The 15,082-nt window shown below is 41.7% G+C and overlaps 1 protein-coding gene across 1 annotated transcript in view; it reads left to right on the forward strand.

Moving 5' to 3' along the window:
- CDHR1 (cadherin related family member 1) overlaps positions 1–15,082 on the forward strand; it is a 51,055-nt gene that overhangs the window by 14,211 nt on the left and 21,762 nt on the right. The window contains exons 7-11 of the mRNA XM_009901721.2: positions 2,213–2,329; positions 3,912–4,055; positions 7,084–7,162; positions 10,498–10,598; positions 12,305–12,508. Coding sequence (XP_009900023.1) covers positions 2,213–2,329; positions 3,912–4,055; positions 7,084–7,162; positions 10,498–10,598; positions 12,305–12,508 — 645 coding nt within the window. The remainder of the gene's footprint in view (positions 1–2,212; positions 2,330–3,911; positions 4,056–7,083; positions 7,163–10,497; positions 10,599–12,304; positions 12,509–15,082) is intronic.

The following is a 15,082-nucleotide window of genomic DNA, read 5'->3' on the forward strand; positions in this document are numbered from 1 at the left end:
ATTGCCATCCTTGCCAACAGGACTCCTCAGAGCAAGTCACTTACTGACCCATTCTTTGGAGTGACAGGGAGAAGCAAGTCTCATATGCAATCTTGTAGACATATGAGATTTCTAAAGCATAAGATAGCTTTCTTCAGAATGCAAAATATACTGGAAACCCAAGTGTGAATTTTGGTGTAGCAGGCTAGTGCATAACTGAAACTTGGATCACAGCGTGAAATATAAGGTACTAAGTCTTCTCACTGATAAAACCATGTTGGCTTGAAACCAGCCTTTCAGTTACTGCCAACTGGTAAAGAACAGAAAGGGCTTCACATTTAAAGCTGATTTTGTGTATCACAGAGTTTCTACATGTCAAAAGGGCAACTTTTTGCATTTTATTCTTCCAATTCCTTCTTCCTCCAAGCAGCTTTTTCCAGATGAGCTGCAGTTCTCCTTATTCAGAAGACAACAGAAGAAAGGAAAAAATCAACCAGCCAAAAAACCCAAATTGTTGCAATAGTTACTTTGTGTACACGTGGGAAGATATTTACATAGCCCTAAAAGTAATCCTCTTTAGAGCTTGGACATACTGTGAAAGAACACCTTGAGTACTGTCTTGAAATTTAGTTTTGTTTTGACTGATTATGATGCATTTAAAACAAAATAAATGCAGGATTCAATTATGCACAGGGCTTTTTCCAATGGGCTGAGGCCAAGGAACAGCAGTTTCAAAGTTTTATGTCTAGTTAATGTATCTGTGCGGTTAAAAAAATACATCTATTTGTTGAAAAAATATTGCCACATCTTTTGGCACAGTCTCTGGGAATGCTCAAGTTGCATAGAAAAAATCTCTTCAAAAGCCTAGTATGGACAGGTGGTGATGCCTACTGAAAGGCCAAGATTATCTCTGCTGTGAAGATAGGCTGAGAGCGCTGTGGTTGTTCAGCCTAGAAAAGAGAAGACTCCAGGGGGACCTTACAGCTGTCTTCAAATATCTGAAGGGATCCTACAGGAAGGCTGTAGAGGGACTTTTCATAAGGGTGTCTAGCAATAGGACAAGGAGAAAAGGTTTTCAACTGAGGCAGAGTAGATTTAGACTGGGTCTTAGGAAGAGGCTCTTCAGTGCGAGGGTATCTACTGATACCATCTACAACTACTTGAAGAGAGGTTGTAGCCATGTAGGGGTTTCTCTCTTCTCCCAGGCCACCAGCAACAGAGCAAGAGGACACAGTCTCAAGCTGCACCAGGGGAGGTTTGGGCTGGATGTTAGGAAGAAATTCTTCACAAAAAGAGAGACTGGCCATTGGAATGGGCTGCCCAGTCACCATCACTGGGAGTGTTTAAAAAGAGACTGGATGAGGCACTTAGTGCCATGGTTTCGTTGATTAGATGGTGTTGGGTGATAGGTTGGACTCAGTGATCTTTCCCAATCTGGTTAATCCTGTATTCTGCCCAGGGAGATTATGGATGTCTCCTCCCTGGGGGTGTTTGAGGCCAGGCTGGTTGAGGCTTTGAGCAGCTGAGTCTAGTTGAGAGGCCTCCCTGCCCATGGCAGAGAGGTTGGAGAAGATGATCTCTAAGGTCCCTTCCAACCTAAGCCATTGTATGATTCCATGATCTGACAGTGAACATTATGTACGGATATGCAAATGAGCTGGCTTACAGATAGCTCCAGTCCAGAAGAATGGAGGGAAACATTTTTAATTTAAATTAAATTAAATTGGATATCTTTAAGTTTTATTTGTATATATATAAAAAAAAAAACAACAAAGAAAACAAACACCCACAAAACTACTTCTCTATGAATGCATGCATTCTATGCATGCAAACTTTCTGCCTTATTTTTGAATCCAGTAGAACTCTGCAAAACTAAGGGATAACACCTTTTTAATTCTTCTTTTTCCCCTTATCCTTTTTTGTCCCTGTCATGTCTCTTCCATGCAATGAACTCTGTTAACCAAAGTTTAAGATTTTGCAATGCAATACCAAAAGATTTTTTAAACTCTACATTGCAGGTAACTGATTTATTCTGAATAATGAGAGACCCTTGGCTGGTTCATGAATTGTTCATAAACACATAGAGGTGAAATTCATCAAATGTATTATTCACCTAAACCATATCATTATTCTAGACTTTTCCCTTGGCAGATGAAATAAAAGATTAATCCCTATGGCAATCTTATTACCATAACTGTAATCTCTTGCTGTTTTTTCTTTTCTTCTCTTCTAGAACATCCATGCTAATAAGTTTACAATAGACCGCCACAGTGGTGTCCTGCGCATCAAAACAGGGGTCGTCCTGGACTATGAGAAATCAAGAACACATTTTGTTGTTGCTATAGCCAAGGTATAAGACTTTTTCAGGAAACTAGAGGAAGTGGGGGGTTGTATTTGAGTAGAACTGCCTAGTTGAGATATAGGTGTGCCTTAGCAAAGGTACTCACTCTGTAAGGTCTGCAGGTGGGGGGTTGTAATATTTACAATTTAGGGAGCAAACATGATCAGTGTCTGCTCTTGCACAACATCTAGAGGCACTGGGGACTGAGTTTCCCACATTTCACTCAGGCCCTGGTGTCAGAATAGTGAGCCCCACTGCAGAAGGTCACCTGTGTATTTTGAGTCACCTAGAAGCGAAGGATTGCCATATGTGGCTCCAACTTCAAGAAGCATTAGCCTCTGAGCAAATGCAAGTTCTCAGGGCTCCCTCATGCTGTCCAGGGCATGGCTCTACCACACAAGGACAAACCGCTGGCAGGCAGACCTGTGGGTCAGGCACAAGCACAGCTGGGCCCAGTGCAGCACATGTGGTGGGCTTCTGTTCTGGAAATATCTGTTGGTGTTTCGTTCTTTCACTTCTCTGGTGCCTTGTGGCAGGAGCTTATGCAAATCCTGCACATTCCTTCTTGCCACTGTCTTTCTCAGAAGGCAGAATCCTCAGTCTGAGGATTCATTAAAAGTTTATGGATTCTGAAGCAGTCTCTCAGGATCTTGTGGGGACCTGTCACAGAAAAACTCACTTGGGTGGAAAGAGGATATTTTTGCTTATGGGGACTTGAATTTCTCATATTTTATGAAAAATGTACAGATCTTTTTTGGTATTTATTTAACCAGAGTTCATTTGAGGAGAAGTAACAAAATTTTACTTAAATGCTGCCTTTAGGGGAGTAAGAAAGAAAAAAAGCACATCTTTTAAAAAAAAGAAGGAATTTTTTAAATTGATACAGAAGACATGCTGAACAATTCATACTCATATACACCAGCATGACTACTGACCTCCAGCCAGTGCTCTGAGGACGTTAAAAGCTTCTGAATTTGCGAGTCATCTTTCTAATTGCCTCTACTGTATTGGTAGCAAAGAGTTGATTGTAGTCAAGTCCCCAAAGATTGTTAATACACTGATGGCTATCTAAGTTCTTGGCTGCACAGTTCCTTTTCTGCTTTCACTTTATCATGTAAAAGTTCCTAGAAGACTTTGATCATGTGCGCTATTTAATTTCTCCCTCGAAATGCACTACCTTGCTACTGCTCATTGTCTTGAATTTATGACAAGGCTATATGTAGAATGAAAAACTGTAGACCTTAGTCACTAACCTTTTGCAGCAGTTTCTAGCATTCTTTTCTTTCACAAAAGAAGGTTGAATTCCCTGTTCCCTGTGTTGTTGATGAAAGATCACGTATGACTGCATACACAGCCACTTTTAATATAAGAAATTACTTCTGAGACATTGCAAGCTGTCTTCCTAACTAGAGAGAGAGCAGGACAAATGGAAAGGAGAAGGGAATACGGCAGCAGGGATTAATCTGTGCATTGAGACAGAGAAGGCATTCCAGACACCATGCTTCTGAAGGCTCATGAGGTGCATACAATGCTATTAACTGACTTGCAGATATGTTTCAGCAGAGGGATCTGATGATGACTTCTCTTCTAGGATGGTGGTGGGAAGCTCAGGGGAGATAACAAAGTGTTTTCAGCCACAACAACAGTTACTGTCAATGTGGAGGATGTTCAGGACACTCCTCCCATGTTCATCGGGACTCCCTACTATGGATACGTCTATGAGGATACGCTTGCCGTAAGTGCTGGATTTCACCTCAATAAGAGAACAAGTGCAGTCTTTCACATCTCAGTCAAAATAGCCCTTTGCTTTCTAGCTCAGGCTTTATTGGAAAGCAGAACTTAAAATTCATTTGACTCATTTGACTCTTAAGTGAAATTAGGTGACGTGTTCTTATTTACAGGCACGGGAAATGTGCTGTGCAAGGCTTCCTTTTGCTCTTAAAAGTAAAAAAGAATTCTGCCTAGTTATGTTGGTCTAAGCCTAGACTAAGTGCTCCTCTGAAACCTGAGAGGCACTTGGCTGAAGGCTTAATCAAATTGCCATTTACCTCACCTGAACACATCATGCTATTTGTGTGCTGTGTGCTCTCACAGTGCTTTTATTTTCAAACAGATCAGCCAGGCACCTGGCAAGGTGTGGGGAGAATTTATGCCTTGCAATACAGCTTAGCAAATTAGTTTGTTATACCCACCACAATGCTTTCAGCCAGCTATTATTCTTGAAGCTGTAAACTTATTAATTTTCTCTATACCTAAGCAGTAGCATGATATTTTATCATGCTGATCTTTTGTATGGATCAGCTTTCACCTTGATTCATAGATTTCAAGAATGGCTTGGGTTGGAAGGGACCTTAAAGACGATCTAGTTCCAACCCCCCTGCCATGGGCAGGACACCTTCCACTAGATGAGGTTGCCTTGAACACCTCCATAGAAAGGGGCATAAAATTTGATTAAATTTTTTTTCTTATATATGACAAGAAGTAGTTTCTACTCATTAAATTACCCAGCATTAGACTACTGATTTCTTTGGCAGTGTGATTGCACACTCTTCACCTGATCCTCCCTTGAGTTTCAGGAAAGGTCATGTCTTTTCTTCCTGTCCAAAACCCCAATGTACTTGGCAGCCCTTGCATGATTGTATATTGCAGTTCAGTGTGTGGGCTGTTACATTTCAGCAGAGCAGAGAAGCAATGCTTGTGTACTTTGCAGACATTTGGTATGAATTATGTTATGAATATTGATTTATTCTGCATAGTTACATATAGATCTTAAAATAAATATCAGGTGCACACAGGAGTTAGTGTTTACTATGGAAGTGGGTGTCAATAAATGTTAATTACATCCACCTTGAGCTCATAACTTACACTATTATGATATTATAATGATGGAAGCACAAATTGGTCCTTCCTAGTGTGGATTTTGCTATTAGAATGAGCTCCACAGAGAGAGACACACTAGCCAATTTTAGTGCTGTTTACACATTTGGTGTTAAGTTTGTAAACTTGCTTCTTTTCTCCTTGGTGGAGTTATTACAGTTTCCAAGTACTCTGTCACCTTCAAAGGGACCACAGTATCTTTTGCCCACTAGGCAGATTTAATTGCAGCTTCCTGCATAAATGATGATAAACACAGTTCTGTATTTCTAGTTGCTCTAACAGAACCTTGCTCTTGTTTGAAAAATTCACTCAAGGGTTGTCATGAGCATGTTCTTTGTTGCCATTTGTGATTAACTGAAAATTACTTCAATGTTCCCTGTTTTTTCAGCCCCAAACAGTAAGACTTTAGTTCAGTTGGGCGAGCATTTTAGTGCTGACAATCATCATCCCTCTGTGTTGATAGGAGTAATCGCACAAACAAATGGTCTCCAGCACACAAATCCTGTTCCTGTGGCCCACAGCCACACATGGCCTTCTGGTATCTTAAGGGGGCCTACAAGAAAGCTGGGGAGGGACTTTTTAGGGTGTCAGGTAATGATAGGACTAGGAGGAATGGAAAAAAAACCTAGAAATGGGTAGATGCAGATTGGATGTTAGGAAAAAGTTCTTCACCATGAGGGTTGTGAGACACTAGTGTGGGTTGCCCAGGGAGGTGGTGGAAGCCCCATCCCTGGAGGTTTTTAAGGCCAGGATGGATGTGGCTCTGAGAAACCTGATGTAGTGTGATGGGGTTCCTGCCCATGGCAGGGGAGTTGGAACTAGATTATCCTTGAAGTCCCTTCCAACCCTAACAATTCTATGATTCTTTGATTCTATGATTACTTGTGCAGAAAGACATTGAAGGTTTAAGGACAGTTAAATCACCATAGTTTTCATCAGAATTTTGTACTCTAAATGGTGTATGGGCCAAGTTGATTGTGATCTTTGTTTACTTTTGCTGCCTGTCTGAACTTAATTCAGTAGGAACAAAATGACCCTATGGTTCCTGCATCAGCTGCCTGTCTCTCAGGACATTGTGTGGCCATGGGGCCTACAGAGCTGCTACCAGAGGGCATCTGGTCTCAGACTGATTGCTGTAAATCCTCTGTCCAAGTTTGTGGCCCAACTTAGGTGCCCTTGGCCATAGCTTCTAGCAGTTCCTGCAGCCAGACAGCCTCTGGGGCCACATGGACTCTGAAGCCATTCCACATTTGAGTAGTCAGCACTGCTACAGCAGTGTGCACAAAGCAGCTCATGGTGAGTAGTGCAGTGCTGCTGCTGGTCCTTCAGTGCTCACCCAAACCTGAGTTGGAAACAAGGACAAGAGAGCTGGATACTGGGCAGACTGGCACTGGTCTCTTGGCAGGTGCATGGCACGCCCCATGGCTGCAGCAATCTGTGGCTCTCCTTGGGCAGCTGAGGCCCGTGCACCAAAGCAGTGTTCTGCCATCAGCACAGGCAGTGGCATGATGCAGGCAGCAGGCTGGAAAAGGCAGGTCACAGAGCAGGTGCATAGGAAGTAAGCAGCAGCAGGGGTGTCCCCACTTTGTATGGAGGTACAGTGCCTGTGCTGCAACATCACTGGGAACCTCTAAAACTATCAATGTAGGAACAAAACAGAGTTGGTCCAAGGAGTAGCATTCAGCTCCTGCTCTGCAAAGCCATGCACTAACTTTTCTCTGAGTGGGAGTCAATGGCCTTTACATTGTTCCCATACAGCACAAGCAAAAGTACCCACTCCCCCCATCCATGCCTCACTGTAGAAAGCTCAGTTTATTAATACAGAGTTACAATTTCACTGCTCTTTGGTCTCGGCACACAGACTATGATTTCCCATTTCCTCCCAGGGCTCCGAGGTCCTTACTGTTGTTGCTCTTGATGGAGACAGAGGAAAACCTAATAGTATTCATTACTGCATTGTAAACGGTGAGTAGACTTGCCTTGTATGAAATCTGAAGGGCATTAAATTAGAATGGGATATGCCAGAGTTTAATAAAACTGAGACAAAATCTCGTGAAATAATGTCAGGTACTTGAAACAACTCAAGGGCCAGAGAACAGCCAAGATACAATTCACTGAATTTTAGCGCCTGTTTCACAGAACTACCTCTAATTTGCCAGTGAAGAGACACTAAGTGTAAATGCCACTGGAAATAGAGTTGATGTTTACAGAAGATGAAGGTTTTTCATCAGCTATTCTGAGAGCGTCTGTCACACATCTTTTAACAGCATAAATGTGAGACACATGAATTGAAGGTCATTAGCTGGTGAAGTTAAACTCCAAGCCACAACTTTAGGTTTGTTTGATTCTCTTTCCTCTAAAAGAAGACTTCCATGACACCCAACCTTCCAGGTGTGAGATAACCCAAAATTTCAGAACAGAAATCTGAAATATAGTTGCAGAGATATGTAGTAAGTTCTTCCTTGTGCTGTTATCTAAACAGCAAGGTCCAGAGAGGTCAGAGAGGGTTGCAATTCAAGTTTTGCTTTGATATGGGATGGGACCCATGCTAAGGTTCCTTCTCCTCAATGCAAGGGAATAAATGGAAGAAGGTAGAAATGTTGAGACAAAAAAAGGTTGCAAAAGAGAATAGAGTGAAAATGATAAAAGGTAAAACAGAAAAATGGAGAATGAGAAGTAAGGACAAATAAGTGGGATGAAAACATGCTAGACAAGGGAGAAATTGAGTAAGGAGAATGGGCAAAAGATGATGAACTAGTCAAAATGTCAAAGCAAAATAGGATTAATGAGGAAAGATAATTAGATTTCCAAAGAAAAAAATGAGCAGGACAAAAGAAAGGTGATATGGGATTTGAAAAAAAAAAAGGTAAGTGATTAGGAAACATTAGAAAATGAAGATGGAAGGAGATGGCATGTGAGTAGCACAAAATATGACTTAATGAAGAGCAGACATCTTTTGTGCTCATTAATACCAGATTTTGTTAGCCTGAAAGGGAAAACAAAGGAAGAGAATGTGCTTTTAGTGCATAGAACGTTGAAGAAATAAAGAACAGAAGAGTACACCAGGCTTCTGCCCCTGCACCTCAGAACCTGCCATTACTTGTGATAAGCCATTATTCCAATACCTGCAGGCTGGGTTGTTAAAGGGCAAGAAAATACTAACAGCAAATAGGAAATTATTTATTCTTTATAAGCAGTATTTTTAATGCAGAAGAGTGTGTGATAATTTTTAGAAAACACTCCAGTCTTCAGAGCATGCTGTGTGAGGGAACACACATAGTGCTCTGCACTCAGAGTTATCAGTTTCCCTGTGATAACTAGACAATAACATGAGGCACGATGGCTTGAAACCACTATTGACTTAAGCTTCTTCTCAGTCAGGATGTAGTTTCCAGGCCAATGTATCTTAATAATTGACCATTGTATGAGTCGATGTCTGTTCAATGTTGTGTCTAGTGTACTTTAATGAAGTTGCAGTTATTGCAGGTATTAGCAAAATGGGAAATTATCAGATGGTTTAAAAATCCATGTTAGAATTGAATTAGTGAAAAAGAAAAATTACTGAGCTTTCAGGTCATCATCCTTTATTCCTGAAGGCTGATCTCCTTCACTGTAAGGGTTTTACTTGGTTTTCATTTCAATGGTAGGCTCTCCCACAAAGCATATGTTGTGGTCAATATTGTACCTGAGGTAGCACACAGGGATGCCCATCACCCCTTGGCAGAAGATGGCAAGACCTCCTGAACTCCTGGAGGTACCAGCATGCTTTTGGCCATGCTGGTGAGATGAGTGCAGTCAATGTGATGAGACCCCACTGTCTCACTGCAAGCTGGCATTTCCTGGCCAAGCTGGCAGCCCATGGCTTGGAGAGCAGCACTCTGCACTGGGTTAGGAAATGGCTGGAGGGCTGAGCCCAGAGAATGGTGGTGAATGGTGCTGCATTCAGCTGGCAGGCAGTCACTAGTGCTGTCCCCCAGGGATCAGTGCTGGGCCCCATCCTGTTCAATATCTTTGTTGATGATCTGGATGAGGGGATTGAGTCAGTTATCAGTAAATTTACAGATGACACCAAGTTGGGAGCAGGTGTTGATCTGTTAGAAGGTAAAAGGGCTCTGCAGAGGGACCTTGACAGGCTGGACAGATGGGCAGAGTCCAACATGATGAGCTGGGGTTGCTTAGCCTGGAGGAGGTTCAGGAGAGACCTTATTGCTGTCTACAACTACCTGAAGGGAGGTTGTAGCCAGGAGGGAGTTAGTCTCTTCTCCCAGGCAATTAGCACCAGAACAAGAGGATACAGTCTCAAACTGCACCAGGGGAAGTTTAGGCTCGAGGTCAGGAGAAAGTTCTTCACAGAGAGTTGCTAGCCATTGGAATGGGCTGCCCAGGGAGGTGGTGGAGTCATCATCCCTGGAGGTGTTCAGAAGGGGATTGGATATGGCACTTGGTGCCTTGATTTAGTAGTCATGAGCTGTTGGGTGACAGGTTGGACTTGATGATCTCTGAGGTCTTTTCCAACCTCATTGATTCTATGATTCTATGATTTGCTTCAGCACAAATTGATCGGGTCTCAAAGGACTGCAGCCCTGTAACTGATCTTACATGCAGATCAATGGAATTTAGGTGGGCAGTAGCAAAGTCAGCCTGCAGCTCTGTCCTGTCCATGTCAGACTCTGCTGCAATGCAAAAAGCCTGAGGCTTACCCTAGATTCTCCAGAATCCCTTTTTATTCAAGACAGACATGCAAGAGGCTGAGAAAATTTTAGCAATGGAATGTCTAAGGCCAGGAGATGCTTCCCCAGAGAATCCTGTCTGTAGGAAGAGTGACTATGCTCCTTTCAGACAGATTTTCAGACTTCACACCTTAGCTGATATTAGTGAAATGTTCTTGTTTCTCAGAGACTTAATTATGCATTTGCTAATTAAAATGAGGAATGTCTATTTTTTGTCTAAACCAGCATATAAAGAAGTCAGCATAATGGAAATAAATACCAAATTTGCATGCCTAGTTGCTGAGGCTTGAAAAGAACCTGACCAGGGTGGGAACAGGAAAGTGAGGGCAGCTTCCTACGCTGGCAGAGCTTCACAGTGATTTTGATCTTCATCTGTCTTTTCACCTCACTGTGACCAGGCATAGAAATGCATCATTTTTCAAAAGTAACTTCCAATCTACTAATAGATATGAATGAACTAAATAGATATGTGAACTAAAATGTGCTTTATAAAGTGTATAGTTAATTGCTCATGCTTGTTCAGGGAAAGGAAATACAGCATATAACTAGAGAATCTTTGTTTTATTGCAGGAAGTGAAGGCTCTTTTGAAATCAGCAACACAACTGGAGCCATTTCTGTTATAAAAAACCCAAATCAGCTGAAGAAAGAAGTGTATGAACTAAAAGTTCAGGTACGTTCAGGCCTGTTAGTCTTAAATGCCATGAGTAGGCATGATTGTCTAAAACAGCTCAGTTTATAGGTGACTTTACATGTTTTAGACACTACGTCCTATGTTTGAGCAGAGCACCAAATCTAGAGTGCCTTTGTTCCTTGGCATATTTAATTTCTTAAATTACTTCTTTCAAATGAAATGACCTTGTCCTAATTTCATGTCTGAGTCTAGAGAATCAACATCCTTTACAGTATGTAGATAACTGTTCGCTGTGTTTTCAGATTTTATTGAATTAATGCCTTGTAACCTGAATGTGGTGCGAGAGGTAACTGTCAAATCTATTAGTAATAGGACTGAGACAGCTCATGCAATATCTTACCAGTATCAAGTCCTGAAACATTGATCAGCAAAATACAGATACATGCTAACACCTTGACAAGCTAGTATCAGTGTGTCAGACTACATTACTTTAAGCAGTTACTAAAGACCAAGAGTTTAAAAATGTGGACTTAAATTGTGAGTATTATATTATTTTTCTTCAGCAAATGTGTATTACCATACAAGAGTTTGTCATGGCAAGGACAATGTTGTCTAAAGGCAGCTTTAAGGCCGTGCACACTGCCAGAAGCAGTGTAACATCCTCAAGGGCACTTACTTGCTAGTAGGCTCAAGCAGCTTCTGAATCTGGAAGATCATAGAATTCCCACTGTCTGAGTTAAAATTGGGCACCATTTCTTCCCCTAATCTCTGATTTACTGCAGTCTGCTAGAGCCTCCCAGATATAGGATTAGTTAAGCCCTTACAAGCTTTTCTGATCTCCTAATTACATCTGTGGTGACCTAGATCTCATGCAGCCTACAAAATCTGCCTGAGGAACCAAAAGGGTGTTGTGTTACCCAGCATAGGTAGTGACAGGCACCTCAGTTACCAGACTAGCATCTTTAGAGAAATTTAGCAGTCTAGTGCCTTGGATTTTGAGTCCTTTGAGCAAAAAAGCATGTCAGAGAGAGCTGTTCTGTTACAAAAATGGCAGCCAGAGTTTTTCTTCTAACACAGGAAACATTTTTGATTCAATGCAGTGAATCAAATTCCATGTTGGAATTGTTAAAACTGAGACAAATTTGATCTTTCAGTTATAAAAATGCCAGCTAGGTTTGCTTGTCTTTCCAGACTGTATCCAGTTTTAATTAAACATCTAGACAACAAAACTTAATTATAAATCAGAGACTAAATCTCAAAGTGCATAATTTTTCTCTTTCAAATATTTGCCTAAATACCACAAGTATAATTTTTATCATGGTTTTCGAGGCTGCAGTCCTTGCAGCAATGTGAGAATCAACTACCTGTGGTACCACAGCAAATGTAAAGATTGTATTCCTTTTCTAATCTGTCAATACTTTAGGCAGGAAATTATCTTGCCTCTATTAGAATAGCTATCTTTAGAGAACTGCTTTCACCTAGGGTGAGTTACTAAACTCACAAAAAGAGGAGGAGAATTTTTTCACTGGGGCTTTATTGGAACTGGTTTATTACCATAATCTTCTAATCATCACAAACTTCAGTGTGTAATGGACTGAGATTTCTAGAGAAATATAAGGTTGTGAATCTCCATACAAGTTAGTGTGTTAGTGTGACTTGTACATGCAGAACAATGCCTGAACGTCAAACTGAAGAAAGAAGAGTATATCCTCATCATTCTTCTCTCCCTCTCTTGCCTGCTGCAGGCATCAGAAGTCAGTCAGGAAGTTGACAGCTCAGTGTACGCTTTTGCCACGGTGACTATACGGGTGGTCGACCTCAACAACCATCCACCAACATTCTATGGAGAAAGTGGTCCCCAGAACAAATTTGAACTGACCATGTATGAGCATCCCCCAGAAGGTGAAATCTTAAGGGGACTGAAGATTGCAGTCAATGATTCAGATCAGGTAAATGTAAACTATGTGGCCTTTCAACTTTCATGACCTGTTTTTCCCAAAGACTAAAAAGAGCTGTCAAGTGGGGAAATGTCATTTCAAGAACTCAGCTATTTCACATGCATTCCACCAAAGCCTAGGGCAGATACAGTAGTTGTAGGGTCCATTACCACAGAAAGTCTGGATCAGAAGTATACATATTCTGTAACATACTGTTGTGTCAATGAGAAGGGTCATCCTAAAGCTGCAACCCGGTTCTTGTGGTGACTAAAGTTGAACAGTCCTTGTGAACGTCCCCTAACTACTATTTGCATTCATTTGTTGTCAGTCTAATGTCCAAGAATGTACTCCCTTTGGAGATTTACTTAGTTGCAAGTCAATTTAGTAACTTCAAGTGCAATTGCTATCTGCATCTTCTCAATCCCCGGAAACAATACAGTTTGTAGCCTTACATTGGTTTTATTACAAGATATTGTCCTTCTGATCTTTATGTTACAGCCAGAGTCTGCAGTGGATGCTCTGATAAACGATTCCCATTGGAACAGTAGTTTTAAGTAACCTTTTAAAAGTATGCCAGAGCCAACTCTGACAGAAAAAAAAAAAAGCAGTAAAATTCCATGGATCTCAGCCTGTGATCTAACTGACCTGTGAGGCACATAGATGCTATGGTGATGGTTGCTATAGGGATGGCTAAGCTAAATGCTGTAAGAATGGCATCCATGTGAGTTAGCCTGGAGTTAGGTAGTGACAAGAGAAAAGCTTAATGCATCCAAGAAGTGTATTTCTATTGGAAAGAGTGCTCTTATATAACTCTGTATGTAAGAGCTCTGTATTGTGCTGTTTTGAGTGTACTGTACTTTATCAAACCCACTAGCTTCTTCCTCCTCCCTCCTGCGGCTCTGCAGCAAGCAGATAAATGACTGCTTTCAAAACAGTGCTCCATCTATCCTGCTGTTGTCACGAGGGATGTTGCTGCAGAAGGAAAGAAGCAAAACCATCTCTTCCACTGAGAGACAAAATATATATATGTAGTATATGTCAGCTGACAAAATATTCAGTCTGCAGGTTTGGCTATAAAATAAGCAGAACATTGCTAAATACACTGTATAGATTTCTCAAGAAGCTTCCTAGTACAGCATTAAGATATCACTCTAAGGGCGTTGGGTTCCTTCTGTTTTATGACATAGAATGCAATGTTTTCCCTTCATCTCAAGAGAAGAAAATTAAACATATGTCTGTTTCTGTCACAGCCACTGGTGACTTCTGGGGGAGTGGATGGTAGTAGGTGAGGAGGAGGAAGCTATGGGCAAGGTCTGTCTTAGGACTACAGTGTAATGGATCACTTGTAAGAACATTATGCATACATTTCTCCCCCAGCCCTCTTCATGTGACAGACATAGCTTAGGGCACAGTGCTACGGTTCCTTCAGTCATTCCTGTGTCCCATGGCTGTCCACTTGAAGACATGTAGCAGCATGACTTGCTCCAAGGATATCTGCTGTGGACATCACTGTCAGAAATCACGCAGCTTTAGGAGGGAGACAGCTGTATCCCTGCTCCATGCCACTGTTCCTCCAGCCACCTACAGTCCTCAGTGCAGAGGACTTGGTATGGTTGGGTGGTTTATTTTCCCCATCAGCACTATTTTCCATAGTCCAGCAGCAATGTCATTGTGTGTTTGGCTTTATTACAGCAAAAGAGAGCCTGTTCTCATCTCCATAGCTGTGAGGTTTTGTATGACCAAAACGTTGAGTTTGGATCCAAGATCATTCTGTGATCCTCGGGTAGTTACCACTGAATGCTTTTCCTCATGACATGAGCTATGGTTGTAACAAGAGCTGCTCATAACAAGCCCTCCAGGGATAGAGCTGAAAGTAGTTATCCTGTTTGAAATCCATTATTAGAAATTCTTCATCTTGAGATTCATGCTAGGAGGAGAAGATGACACCAGCCAGGCTGTTAATTTGGCTGGTTCACCACAATGTAAACATGACATTGTTTGAGAAATTTGTGAACTCAGAGTGTGGGTGAAGTTGGGCTCAGCTCAGTTTTCCACCTCCCCTGTATGGCAGGAATATGAGAAACTCCATTTCATCTTTTCCCTTCCATGCTACATTTAGTTTTAAAAGAAGGTCTGGACGTCTAGCTCTGGCTCACTCTTCCCTACTTTCATGCAAGTGGTGGTAACCTTTTAGATATCACTGCTTCCCATATCCTCAATGGCTAGGAGGTTTATCTATATTATGGTATTTGGCTTCTCACTTCACCTGGAGCTGTCAAATGTGTGTCAGATTTTCTTCTGCACAGCTGGATCCCCTCTCTCCCCCCAAGAACATCAACTTCCAAAAGATTTAGTGGCTATAACTATGGGCTAGTTTAATGCAGTCAGTGCAAACAGCAGAGTACCACTTCTCTTTGGAAACTGCATATCTTCATGGACCTGCTTGGTCATTCCAGGCAGTGAGCTTTTAGGACAAAAGACGGGTTTTTGAGGGATCCACTGTCCTGACTCAGGCAGTTCAGTTGTCCTTCCTTGGCAGGAGCCAAGAGGAAGCAGCACTTGCCTGCCATTGTGCACCTGGTGTCA

The sequence above is a fragment of the Dryobates pubescens genome, chromosome 8 (genome assembly GCF_014839835.1).
Source record: "Dryobates pubescens isolate bDryPub1 chromosome 8, bDryPub1.pri, whole genome shotgun sequence".
Classification (NCBI taxonomy): domain Eukaryota; kingdom Metazoa; phylum Chordata; class Aves; order Piciformes; family Picidae; genus Dryobates; species Dryobates pubescens.